The following is a 12,655-nucleotide window of genomic DNA, read 5'->3' on the forward strand; positions in this document are numbered from 1 at the left end:
CAAGCATGCATTTGAAAATCTCACTGCACGCAATTGATCACACTACAACCAATGTTTACTGACTGATTCCGGACTTTGACGCAATTGGATAGCACTACGACCAATGTACTGACCGATTCGTTGCAGCGCTGTCGTATCGGTTTAGTTTGACTCTTGGCCCACCTATATCAGATACACCGACGTGATTGGTTCCTCACGATGCAAGGGGTAAAAGTAACGTGCATTATTACTCATTGCCAGATTGTCTCACAGAGACAATTCAATTGTGCTTTCGCGAAAATACTGGAGCCCCAACCAGCAATCCCCCGTGCAGACGTGCAGATTAAATTCATATCAAGGTATCAGATACAAAACTATAAAAATGCATTGAGATATGGCTCAGCTTCCACACAGAGGCAGTTTTGCAACACCAGAGGGGCAAAGTAATAAGAAGAAATATATTCATTAAGCCTGATGCTGCTCAGAGGTGAGTGGATTGGAGGAGGAGTCCCACTGCTGCCACCAGTAACAATGGCAACATCCCACGTCTGCTACAAACATCTGTAAAGTGACAAGCAGCATATGACAAGTGGGAAAGGTTTTACCAACGGGGATTTAGGTTTCACTGCTTGAAGCCCAGGGTAGCCTATAATCCTACATGAACTTTCACATCAGTCGTATATGGGGGTAGAAAAGCACAACATGGCAAAATGGAAAAAAAAAAACGAAATCCTGGAGATAACGCACAAGAGCAATCCAACTGAGCCTCAGAGGGCATCATAAATCAGTAATGGCAGGCTCTAGCAGGCAGACACTTCGTTGGTTTGGTTAGGAGTCTACCAAGTGGGGCATTAATGTGAGTGATGCCTCTTGCAGTGCTGGCCTGCATACCCAACATAGTCTGTGGATGAGCTCGTTGGAATACTTCGGAGAACTGAAACCTAAATCAACACTTCAGTCCAATTCCTGGCTGACTTTTTGCAGATATGGTCCAAAAAAGAACTGAATCGAACCGCTTCTGGGCTCACGCTGTGAAGAAGTCTTGGAAACTCAAAAGGTGATGATGATGATGATGATCCCTCATTTGCTTCTCTCCGCACCTGGGAGACAGGTACAGCAGCATCCTCTGCATACTTGATCAGCTGGTAGTCCACTACCCTTCAGCGCAGGCAGAAGATGAATAGAGCTAATCCTGGCAGCCGAGCACTCACCTGAACCTCATCCAATTAAACCCAGCAGGCCAAAGGGCTCAGGGCCCAGGACGGGAGACTCGGAGGTAACCCAAATGCCCAGGTTGACTGTGTGCCACCTGTATCTGAGGTTTGCACCCCCACACACAGACGCACACATGTTTACGTGCCAAGGAAGGCGATCAAAGCGTATGTTTGAGCTCATGGCTAATAGAGGGACTGTGTGCGTGTGTGTGTGTGTGTGTGTGTGTTTTAGAGGGGAACGGCATGAATAAAGACAGCCGGCAAGCAGCGTAGTAGCGCCTAGAGGAATGGGAGTTTTTTTTGCCACAGCCAAATGAATCCTCACTCTGTCACCTTGTCAAGGAAACAAAAGGCAATTACTGTATTCTAATGAGAGAGCCCCCCCCCCCCCCCCCCCTTTCTCTCCTCATTCCTCAGCGCCATCCAAAAGCCTTCTGCTCCGCTCTCCTCTCCACCTCGCTCTCCCGTCTCGCCTCTCTCTCCAGGTCACTGGATCCAAAGGACTCGGGCCAAGCATGATGGGCTCGGCCGGGGCATTAATTCTCTGACCTGTGGTCACTGTTGAGCTCAATCACACACAAAGGCTGACACACGCAAGCATCTTACTATGCCCCAACATAACATAGCATAATAATTTCCTTTTTCACTACCTGGGCACAGTATTGGTACATCACGTTAAATAATATTCCGTGGCCCCAGCCAAGATTGTGGGTGAGATACTGAAAGCGGTAGCAGCGTTATCATCAGAGCTTGACAAGACACTGACACTGACTCACTCACTGTCCATACAGCAATGACAGGACTGCCTGTGAGGTATGACATATTGTGTCCATACGTCATTACATTTTAGCAAACAAAATGTCACAGACGAAATGGATACGTAAAAGAGGGAGAGTGTGTGGCAGTAGTTAAAAGGGCAATGGGGGCTAGAGAAAGAGAGATGGGGGGGCAGAGAGATTGAAGATCAAGCATAAAAGAAAGAGGAGAGCTGAATGGTGAAAGATGAATGATGGCTACCAGTCCTCATCACCACCATGATCTCCAGCTGTGTCTGACCCAACCGGCTGCAGCGGAGGGGAAGGAGAGGCGAGCAAAACACTCGATGACAGCGCAGCATGGTTGTTAAAAGTTCTCCAGGACGTCACCGGACCTGAGCTTAATAACCATGAGTCAGCATGAACAGGAAAGGCTGAGGCGGTGGCGACTCAGCAAAAAAAAACAGAAGAAAATCAGGGGGCTGAGTAAGGTGGGCAAAAAACAGCTTAATAATATATGGCATAGATATGGCCTATAAAATAAAGCATCCACCGCAAGCTAGCCGTCCTCATAAAACCAAGGTGACCGTGGGATGAGCAGACATGCAAGGGAGAGGCTTGACAGGGGAGCAAAAATAAGAGGGGAATGGAAAGTGACAAAATCCTATAAAAGTGAACAAAGAGCAGTGCACAACAACAAGTTTCCATGAGGAGCCAATCACTGGTGAAGAACTTAGAAATAATAGAAAGGTGCCGTATACTCAGGCTGCATATTTAGACTATTATTTTATTGATGATGATCAGCTTACAAGAGCTCCGTAGTGTTGAGAGAGAGTCGTCGCTCTTCCACTATATATATACACAGGGTCAGATAGAGAGGCTCTCGCCCACTGCAGATACATTTTTGACCACCGACTGGCGAGAGTTGTTTTGTTTGGGGGGGAAAAGGGAGGATCTTCTGACAGTGCCGTCTGCTGGCTAATTAGGAGAGGCGCTTTGAAAAAGGCAAAGATTGGACAGAAGAGAAGGTGGAGCCGGCGTTTCACATTTACTCTGCTTGAAGTGCAAAACTGAACATCCGTTCAGTGCTGATTAAGAACCTCGCTAAAACACCTTTAATCTCATCATCACAGGACATTAGCAAGCGTGTGTGTGTGTGTGATGTGTGTCTAAGTGTCTCTGTGATGTGTATATCGGTGCACACGTTTGTGTTTGTGTGTGTGTGTGTGTGTGTGTGTGTGTGTATCTTAAAGATTCAAATGTGTCAGGAAACAGCAGTTTAACCTTGTATAAGGCTCTAGAGGCTTCCATTTCCTTGCTGATTAAAGACAGAAGATGTTTATGTGCGCGTGTGTACACATGCTTGAAGATGTGAGACCTCATCTACCCTTGCAAGGCCCACAAACTCTCCAACCAAGGAACCAATCCAACCACTGGCAAACAAGCAAACACAGTATCCTTTGTGGGTCGCCTAAATCAGCCAGAGGATGTTCCGAAAACAACAGGCGAAGACAGCAAGAGCAAATGTACTCAGACTTCCTAGTTTATTCCATTCGGTTTGATCACACACACACACACACACACACACACACACACACACACACACACACACACACACACACACACACACACACACACACATCAAGTCAGGGGGTAAACACATGGTTTTGTTCCAAGAAAAATATAACAAAGAAAGCAACGCTGATAAATATTTATGGTATTCTCTGGATGGCACTCTTGTTCACACATTTGAAAGATGAATCTAGCATCATGAAGAGGTGGAAGAAATTAAGAGGTGGGGGGGGGGGGGGGGGGGGTTACTCTAATCTTCTTAAAATGTAATCCTAATTATGAACACAACACTTTTTTTTTTTTTTTTTAAAGAGTATGAGCGAGTACGCTACGCAGTTAAAAATTAGCTCCTGTGATGTAACGTGTGTTAATATATCACTGTCAACAACAGTATTACCCACCCCAGGAGGTCGTGGGCGAAAGGAGTTAAAATCAGGACAATAAAACAAAGCGTGGCTATCGTATCTAAATAAAACACTTCTGACGTTTAATCTCCTTTTCCCATTCAGGAGGCAGATACAGTGGACAGGATAATGTCAAGACACAGTTACCATGCTGGAGGATATATCTTTAACATGATGCATGCTTCTCTTTCTGTAGCATCTTTAGCCCAACAGACATACTTATCAGTAAGTCACTACGGCAGTTGCAAACCACAAGCCAGACCACATGCTACTCACATTGAAGTCAAACACACCATTGCTAATGCCATTGCTCATTAACTGTGTAAATAAAATAGTGATTACAAAAACAAGTTCAGTTACATATTTGCAAAGACAACATACAATAGACAGTGCAAATATTAAAGACTTGGCTGTCTCTCACACTCACAGACAGACAGACAGACAGACAGACAGAGACAGACAGAGACAGACAGAGACAGACAGAGACAGACAGAGACAGACAGACAGACAGACAGACAGACAGACAGACAGAGAGAGAGAGAGAGAGAGAGAGAGAGATCTAAGATCTAACAATGATCTAAGAGTTTTCCACTGGTATTAGAAGAATGGTCAGGACACATCCAGTCCAGTCCTAAAACACCACACATTAAGTGGATGCATTGTGCTGTCAGCCTGCTACACTCCATTTAAACAGATATCAGACTACATAACCAGACCTGCTCACATCAATAAACAGTCACATAATGGTACAGTGCGAGATATGATGACTATGGTGAAAATGGAGAGATATAGACTGCCTACTGAACAAAGAATATAAGTGAGGACTTCATAAGCAATGACCTCTGCAGAATGATTTATAATAAGCAGGGAAGAAACTGCAAGATGGCCAGAGATGGGACTGGAGGGAGAAGGAGAGGCACTTCTGAGGAGGAAAAGATCAGACAAATTAGTTTGGTTTACATAACTGAGGGGCTGAGGAGAGTGAGAGGCGCTATTTTTCCACACAACACTTCAACGCCTGCAGAGAGCCTCCTCTCCAGCCCTCAAATGAGCCTTGACAAATCCTCTACACGTCCCTGCAGCTGAGGAGATAAACGGCACCGCCTGGTTGGCCTCCCCTCCCCAACCATCCGTTTACCCTGCTCCACTCCGGTGGGTGGGAGTGGAGCCCCCCTCTGGTAGCCCTCTGCCAATGCAGTTGAGAGAAGGCTGGGACTCATTCTGAGCCTGTGCCGTTTGTTCTCCTTCACAGAAGCCATCCGCCTCCACTAGGCTCAGACGGCTAATCCAATTAGCGGTTATGATTGATGCGGAGGGAATCGACTCAGCCGAGATGACGGGGTGCACAGAGGCTGCGGACGTTGCTTTCAGAAGATGCATTAGAACATCACCCACCCCGAGCAGCAGTGTGTCTATGTCGCTGGACGAAGGCTTAGCAAATATTATGCTTCTCTGTTGTATACCTTCAGTGGAGTTCAGCTGTGGCATGCTTTGGGGGATTTGAAAATCCCCACACGCAGCGCCCAAACGTTATGCGAGCAGAGGACCTTTTTCAGAGGTTTTTAAGATTTAAGCGTTGACAAGCCTCGGAATTTGGCTTACGTAGCGTGCTGAACACACGCCAGTCAGAGGGGCTAAATGCGATCGGGGAAAGAGGTCAAATTATTGCACTCTCCCTCAATGAACAAATCCATGCAGAGCTGACACACACACACACACACAAAGAACAGGAGCTTGAAGCTCTTTGAGGTTATTGTGTGGGCGTGCATTTCATCCTGCCATATTCGCTCTGTGATATCTTTATGTCGTGTGCCGAATCAAAAACACAATCTATGTTCTGCACCGAGCAGGCGAAAGCTCACAGAAAAAAAAAAAGGAGGTCTCCATGGGACCGAGCACATGGAGCTGAACATGCTGGAACAAGGACCCAAAGAACAGGAAATCCAAGCCTCAGAGCAACGCGTGGATCTAGTGTGAGCCCCTTTTGTGGAAGGAGCGCAGTGGGACTGGAGCTGGTATGCTAATGGACGTAACAGCAAGCCCCGGAGAGCTCTGGCCAGAATCAGATAAACAATCCTGGGTGACAGCAAAGCAAGCACGGTCAACACACCAAGTGCACTTTCCACAGTGAAAAAAAAAAAACCTTCACTTATACAAATCCATGTGATGAAAACATGCTGATTGCTCTGATTTTTCACGCAAATAGAAGCATTGCCCCCACCCCCACCCACTGCAATGCACAAAGTCACGAGTCTGGAGTGCCCAACTATTTGGGCCTGTGTGAGAGTGTGGTTTGTGGATGAGTGCATGAGCTGTGACTTGATATCACAGCACTCGTTGACAGCTCAGTGACAGATTAATTCCTCACTCCAGTGTTTGCCACAGGGTTTTCTGAGGGGCCCTCTCCTGGACCTAGTCTAGGGGGTACCGGGGGGGGACATGCTCCACCGTATGAAAATTAATCAATGTAGTGCACTTGGAGAACAAATTAAGAGGTTATATTTCTTTATTTACATTTATGTTATTTATATATTTTGTGCTGTAAATACTTTAGTAATTTAACCACACACTCATCAGGGTAAAGTAAGCTACAGCTTTGACTTAAGGCCGTTCATAAACGTGTGCGGTCGACTTCAACTGGTTTCTTTTCACGTTATACCGGTATCGTTGTTGCCCTGCCTGTATAAGTGACATTTCTTAAGGAATACTGGACTGGCAAACACGCACTGTCAAGTGGGGGAGGGGAGAGAGCGTGGCTGACTGGTTAGTTAGATGTGTTCAGGCAAAACGTTGTTAACGTTGAGTGAAGCAAGCAACACGCTTCCTGGATTTTTGGGGAAATGAAAGAGTTCGGGGAGGGGACTGGTGAGTTTCCTCTATTGGGCTTTGTTTCAAATATTACGTTACGTCAAATATTACTCATATTATGTCATCCAGCATCGCTGACAGTACCTGTAAAGGGAAACACTGCACGTGATGCAGTGGCCTCCCCCAGGTGACTAAAAATGGCATGGGGGGGAAGGGGGGGCATTTGAGTGAGGAGATGGCAAGCAAAAATAAGGGAAGGTAAGCAACAGGGCAAATGAAAAGGGGAGATAAGTGAATGCGCCGTAGCAATCAGTTTATCTCGAAGTAGGAAGAGGGGTGGGTGTGTGTGTGTGTGTGTGTGTGTGTGTGTGTGTTCTCTGAAGGGCCTCCAAAGGCATCAACCTCATCTACGCTCTCAACGCAATGAGGCTTGAGTTGAGAAAATTTGAACTGAAAATTTGGCTTACTGTACTTACTAACACAGTGCTAACACAAATAAGCAGCTCTCAAAGCTAATCGCAATGGTTCCTCTTTTTTGAGTTATGAAGGCCAATCATGAATGACTATCGACGAGAGACCTGTGCACCGACGTGTCCACGATTACTTGGCGTCTACTTCCTCAAAAACACACAAAGGTCAAGGTGAACTAGACACACACATTTAGTTCATAGAAAGCAAAATGATTTCACTGAATCAAACTGTACCAGTCTATACTCTTTGTATCTCTCCCTCTCTCTCATACACACTCGCCAACACACACAAAGGACAAATGAAAAGAACTACAGGGCTGCATTATTTTGTATGAAGAAAGAAATCCATGCTCTCAAGGTTGATAAGAGGTTGACTGCAAACAGTTTCTTTCAATCCACCAGAGAGAGACTGAACCAAACAAAACAAAAAGTTAAATCCTTCAGCCACAGCATTTCCGTCATGACCCTGCCCTCCCCACGGCTCAACCTTGCCAAGTCAACTTGACGAGCCGCTAATAATTAGCCGGCATTCCACATGCTCTCAGGGACTGAGCTGCCGCTAAGCTAAGCAGGCCCCCCGACACCCCACGCAACAATCAGCCTCTTTAAAAACACACCGACTTAGTGGAAGAGTCAGTTAGCCCGCAAATGAGCTCTGCAGATACGAGGCTTGGACGAATGAGGAAGAGAGAGACAGGGGGCCTTGGAGGGAAAGAAAATAGCATAGAAAAAAAGAGGAAAGTCAGAAGCATCTCGGTGGCGGTGGTGGTGGTGGGGGTGCAGTGAAAGGCGCACACTTCATTTGTTTGACATGATTCGGACAGTTCTGCACCACACTTGAGCAGATGTCTTAATGGGAGGGGTGGACAGGGGACATGGATGTTGAAAGCATCTGAAGAACAAACATACACACACACACACACACGCACGCACACACACACAGTATGCAATCATGTCACGCTTGAGCTGAGGCTCTCAGTGCTGAGCAAAGAGACTCCCTCTCTAAAACATCATGGGCTGTCAGCTAGGCTCCGCTCCCCAATGGAAAGCTCGGCTCCTCTTCAAGACTATGGTCCGCTCTGGGAGAAGCAGCCTGATGCCAGCCAACAGCCTCGGAATGCCAGCAATTCCTCATTTGGAGGGACACACACAAAAAGTCACATACACCAGTCACACAGGGATTGTGCACGTGTTTGAAAGTGGTGATACCATGCATGAGAGGTTGAAATTGGATAAAACTTTATGCAACATAACTTAATGGGATCATACTGAGCACTTTTTTTTGGGGGGGGGGGATGGATGGACAATTATCACAACAACAATAATTGTGCTCATGATGACTCACTCTTGATGACTAACAGCACCACCACCCACCCCATATTCACTAGGGTCTTCTTCAGGTGTCCAGTCCACGCTGAATCACTCCCCCTTCCTACAGAGCAAAAACAAGAGACTGCCAGTAGTCCCCTGCTGCCACCTACCATTTCTCTGCTTAACAGGGGCACTGTGGCGCTCAGGATCAGCCAGGAAAGTAGAGGCATCAGCTGTTGCTCTCTTCCCGAGCCTTCAGCCAGAGCTACTGCCTGACTCAATTCCTTGACACCCACACGATCACGACCAAAATGCTTTCCTGACATTGACGACGGACGAACACACACACACACACACACACACACACACACAAAGTTGCTCAACCTGACCTAATAAAACTTAAGACGCAACAGATCAAAGGCTACAAGCCACAATGTGGAGTTTTCAAATCTGTCTTTGTAAATCAGACTATTTTTCCATTTAAGTTCACAAGAAATGAGAAGGAGAGAGGGTGGGTGCAACTGGCTAGAGCTTCAGGCATGATTAAAGTGATAAAAAAAATGGCTCAATTTTTCTGCTGTAATACAAAAAAGGAGATCAAAGAGTTTAAGGGCTGGTCAGAAGTACTTCTACCGCCTACAACCTTTTAAAACGTACTCTTTACACTATCAAATTCAAAGGGCCATATGTTTACATGCACATGTGCACACAGAGACACACACACACACACACACAGAGGTGCAGAATGGGCGTATGCACGCGCACGCATGCACGCACACACACACACGCACGCACGCACGCACACACACGCACATATGTTTGCATATTCGCACACCGCACACATACACCTTAGCACTTATCAAACTAAACAAAACCGTAAAAAGCTAGACAATCTCTGGGGGGAAGTAGATCCACAAACACCCACAGATCTGAGTCATAATGCTACCAAGTTGTTCAAATTAATGAATGACTTCAGTGGTCCTCCATCCAACTTTTGAGCAGCTAGACCTTGAGTCTCACACATTGGCAACACATTCAGTCATCATACCTATTACAATGCAAAAAGCACTTAACAATGTGTCTGATCACCATGGTGAGGGGACACATACCATACATCAGTTAACATCTTGCAAGCATCAGCAGGTGAATTTGTACCAAAGTAAGAGGCGAAAAGTACTATATATTGAAGAAGAATAACATTTCCAAGTCCTTCCGGCCAAGCTGTAAGTAACTTCTGCATCACTTCAATGATAGAGATTTGGATGGAACCACTGCTGAGTCAAGTTCATGTTGGATGTATAATTAGACACTGGACACGTAAAAAATGAGTTCAGGCACTCGATGTATGAATCCATAAATACAACTAGAAAAAAAGCCCTAGCTCTGAAATGTACTTTTATTCATTTAAAAAGACAATCTTTCAAAATTAAAACTTTAGAGTGATTTGATACAGTCTCGCCTCTATTGAACATGTCAAGTAACTATAAATCATAACCATAGCATGAAACCACATGCAATTCCATATATCACTCATATCCACACTTCAGGTTTCACAGGAAATATGGACCAGACACAATACGAGTTCACATGTCCGGCCCCGTATTCCGCGTTGCTTGTGTGTGCCATTTCTGTATGACCGGCAATATTTGCACATTAATGCAAATCACAGGACTTTGCAAGTTAAATGATGTTGTAGGTTATGCAAAAGAAAATATTCCCATCCTAACAATACACACAGAAGGACATCGTGGCCAATGCTATGAGTCCAGCAAAACCAGACTGTACCCTCTGGAACAACAGCATGACAGCAGGGGTCTTAGCTTAAGCCTGGAATTAGCTACATTGTGTTATCTGACTAATGGTAGCATAAGGCCTACTGTTAGATTTATACTCATGGTTCTTAAAAAGGAGGAAGACTCCAGCTTCCTTTCAAAGCCACGTGCATGACAGGATATCACGCAACACCCTGTGAAGAAGGTAGTAAGTGACCACCCTTTTTGCTTTTGGCCTACTTTAGGCAAGATCTGAAGCCATTTCCATATTTCCCGTGAATAGATTTATGCATCAGGGCATTTTGACTGTGCCACTTAACTGTAGAAGGCTTTTTCACATTAGGCATAACTTTTTAATGTCCTGTCTGTGTCTGTGTGTGTGTGTGTGTGTGTGTGTGTGTTTTGGGAAGTAGAATGAAGACTTGGGCAGAATAGCAACAAGGAAGAGCAGCAAAGGAGAGTGGTCTTCAACTTAAAAATAACGATTCTAGGGTTGACAGTCATCTCTCGCTACCAGCCAAAAGCAGGAGACTGGGGAAATGGTGGTGGAAAAGACCGTGCAAACACTCAAACAACACCCAGACAACTTAATGGACAACTGTAAAGACAGAAGAAACTGAGCAATCCCATTTTGTGTATAGGTTTTCATGCATAATGTTCATGGAGCAACCAATCGAGTGGGGGGCAAGGCTAATGACGGTGCTGGGCATGTATATGTGAGAAGCCCATTGAGCATCATAATCAGCCGGAAACAAGAAAAATGCTGTACTCGATGTTCATGAAATAATAATAAACTTCCAGGCACAGTGGGAACATGATGCAATGTAGGATTAGCGATGGAAATCGTCATGCTCTGCTCCCGGGCGTAAATCACATATAATAACCATGTCCACACACATCGTCTTTGCAATGCACTTTACTATGGTAGCACTTTGCGCACGAGCAGCAATCTGCACATCTGACATCAGTAGGCCGGCACTATCTAATTATATTAGGCTACTGACACGATGTACAGTTTCTTAGTTAGAAAATGCATAAGAGATTGGGGTGTTGGGTGAATTCCCAGGCATTAGTAAGTTCCCTTTATGAATGTGACATCATCTGTGTAAGCACGCACGAAGAGGTTTGGTGAGGGCTTGCTAACCAGCCTTGTGTGAAAGACCGCCGTAGACCCATTTACTTTGCTTGATTCGTTCGTCAGTTAGCAGTGTAGTTAAACCAGGATTAACTTTTTTCCCCAAAAAATATCATATCCAGCTGTTTTTTTTATTTTTTTTATCATAAACTAGTGGTCATGCATATGCATTTTCCACGATATCGCGTATCAATACTGACATCTGTGATTTATTGAATCAATTTCCGGGTTGCTGACACTTTGATATAACGTTAACGTTAACTGTGCCTTGAGGTAAGTTAGCCATTGGCTTCATTGATTTGTCAGTTGAGAAAACTGTCATGTCTGGAAAATGGCACTCTTCCAGTGGAGCCTTGCAATCATTACTGTTATGGCTTGATACACAGAGGTAACTACACTCTGATAACATTATCTTGTGCTGCCATTACATTAGGAATAACTTTCATTGTCTCTCTGCTTATCTCTCAGGCGCCCTGGCCTCGTTAGCAGAAAGGCTAGCTGTATCGGGCTAATATAATGTAATCTGCAAAACTACAGGTAACGTAAGGCAATCGAACATCGATTTTCTGTTTGGATTAAAAAAAAAAACACATCTGACAACAAACTCATACATTAGCAATGACGGGTGTACCTGAGTACCTGCGGCTAACTAGAAACTGACGTTGAGAGTGCGTAGCAAGCTAGCAAGCTAGCTAGCTAACGTTAGCTAGCGTTACTCACCAAGGGTCAAACTCGTGGATGATGCTCTCGAAGCGTATTACTGCAAAGAGCCTTGAACTGAATCCTGCCAACCAGGCCAGGAAGAGTATGGTAAAGGACAACAAGGACTGCCATCCTGCCGGCTGCGTCAGTCCACCAGAGAGGCCTCCGACACCACCTCCAGCCACGGAATTCGGTCGACCATTGCCAGAGTGCGAGCCCCCGGCATTCGAAGACGCTTTGTGCTTGCACTCTGAGATGGAATGGTGCTCCGCCATGTTCTGTGTGAGCGGCACTGGATTTGGTCAGGAGAGAACTTCCCCACAGCCAAGCACCAAAACCACCGCCGTTTTCCCACTTTGGCGCCTGTGGTTGTTAGCCACCAAGTCCCTGATTACCCGATATCGCTATCTTATTTCAGTTGTTGCTGAATTATTATGAACAATTTTTGCAGCAAAGCTCCATGCTAGCCGGCTTGTACCACTCAGCACACGAGACCGACTAGTTCCTTGGGGTACAGGGCGGGACAACTAGAA

The 12,655-nt window shown here is 45.5% G+C and overlaps 1 protein-coding gene across 1 annotated transcript in view; it reads right to left on the reverse strand.

Moving 5' to 3' along the window:
• Positions 1-12,655, reverse strand: part of stt3b (STT3 oligosaccharyltransferase complex catalytic subunit B) — a 47,044-nt gene extending 34,389 nt beyond the window's left edge. Inside the window, exon 1 of the mRNA XM_042107421.1 lies at positions 12,141-12,655. Within this exon, the coding sequence (XP_041963355.1) occupies positions 12,141-12,397 (257 nt within the window). The 5' untranslated portion in view covers positions 12,398-12,655. The remainder of the gene's footprint in view (positions 1-12,140) is intronic.

The sequence above is a fragment of the Alosa sapidissima genome, chromosome 10 (assembly GCF_018492685.1).
Source record: "Alosa sapidissima isolate fAloSap1 chromosome 10, fAloSap1.pri, whole genome shotgun sequence".
Lineage (NCBI taxonomy): Eukaryota > Metazoa > Chordata > Actinopteri > Clupeiformes > Clupeidae > Alosa > Alosa sapidissima.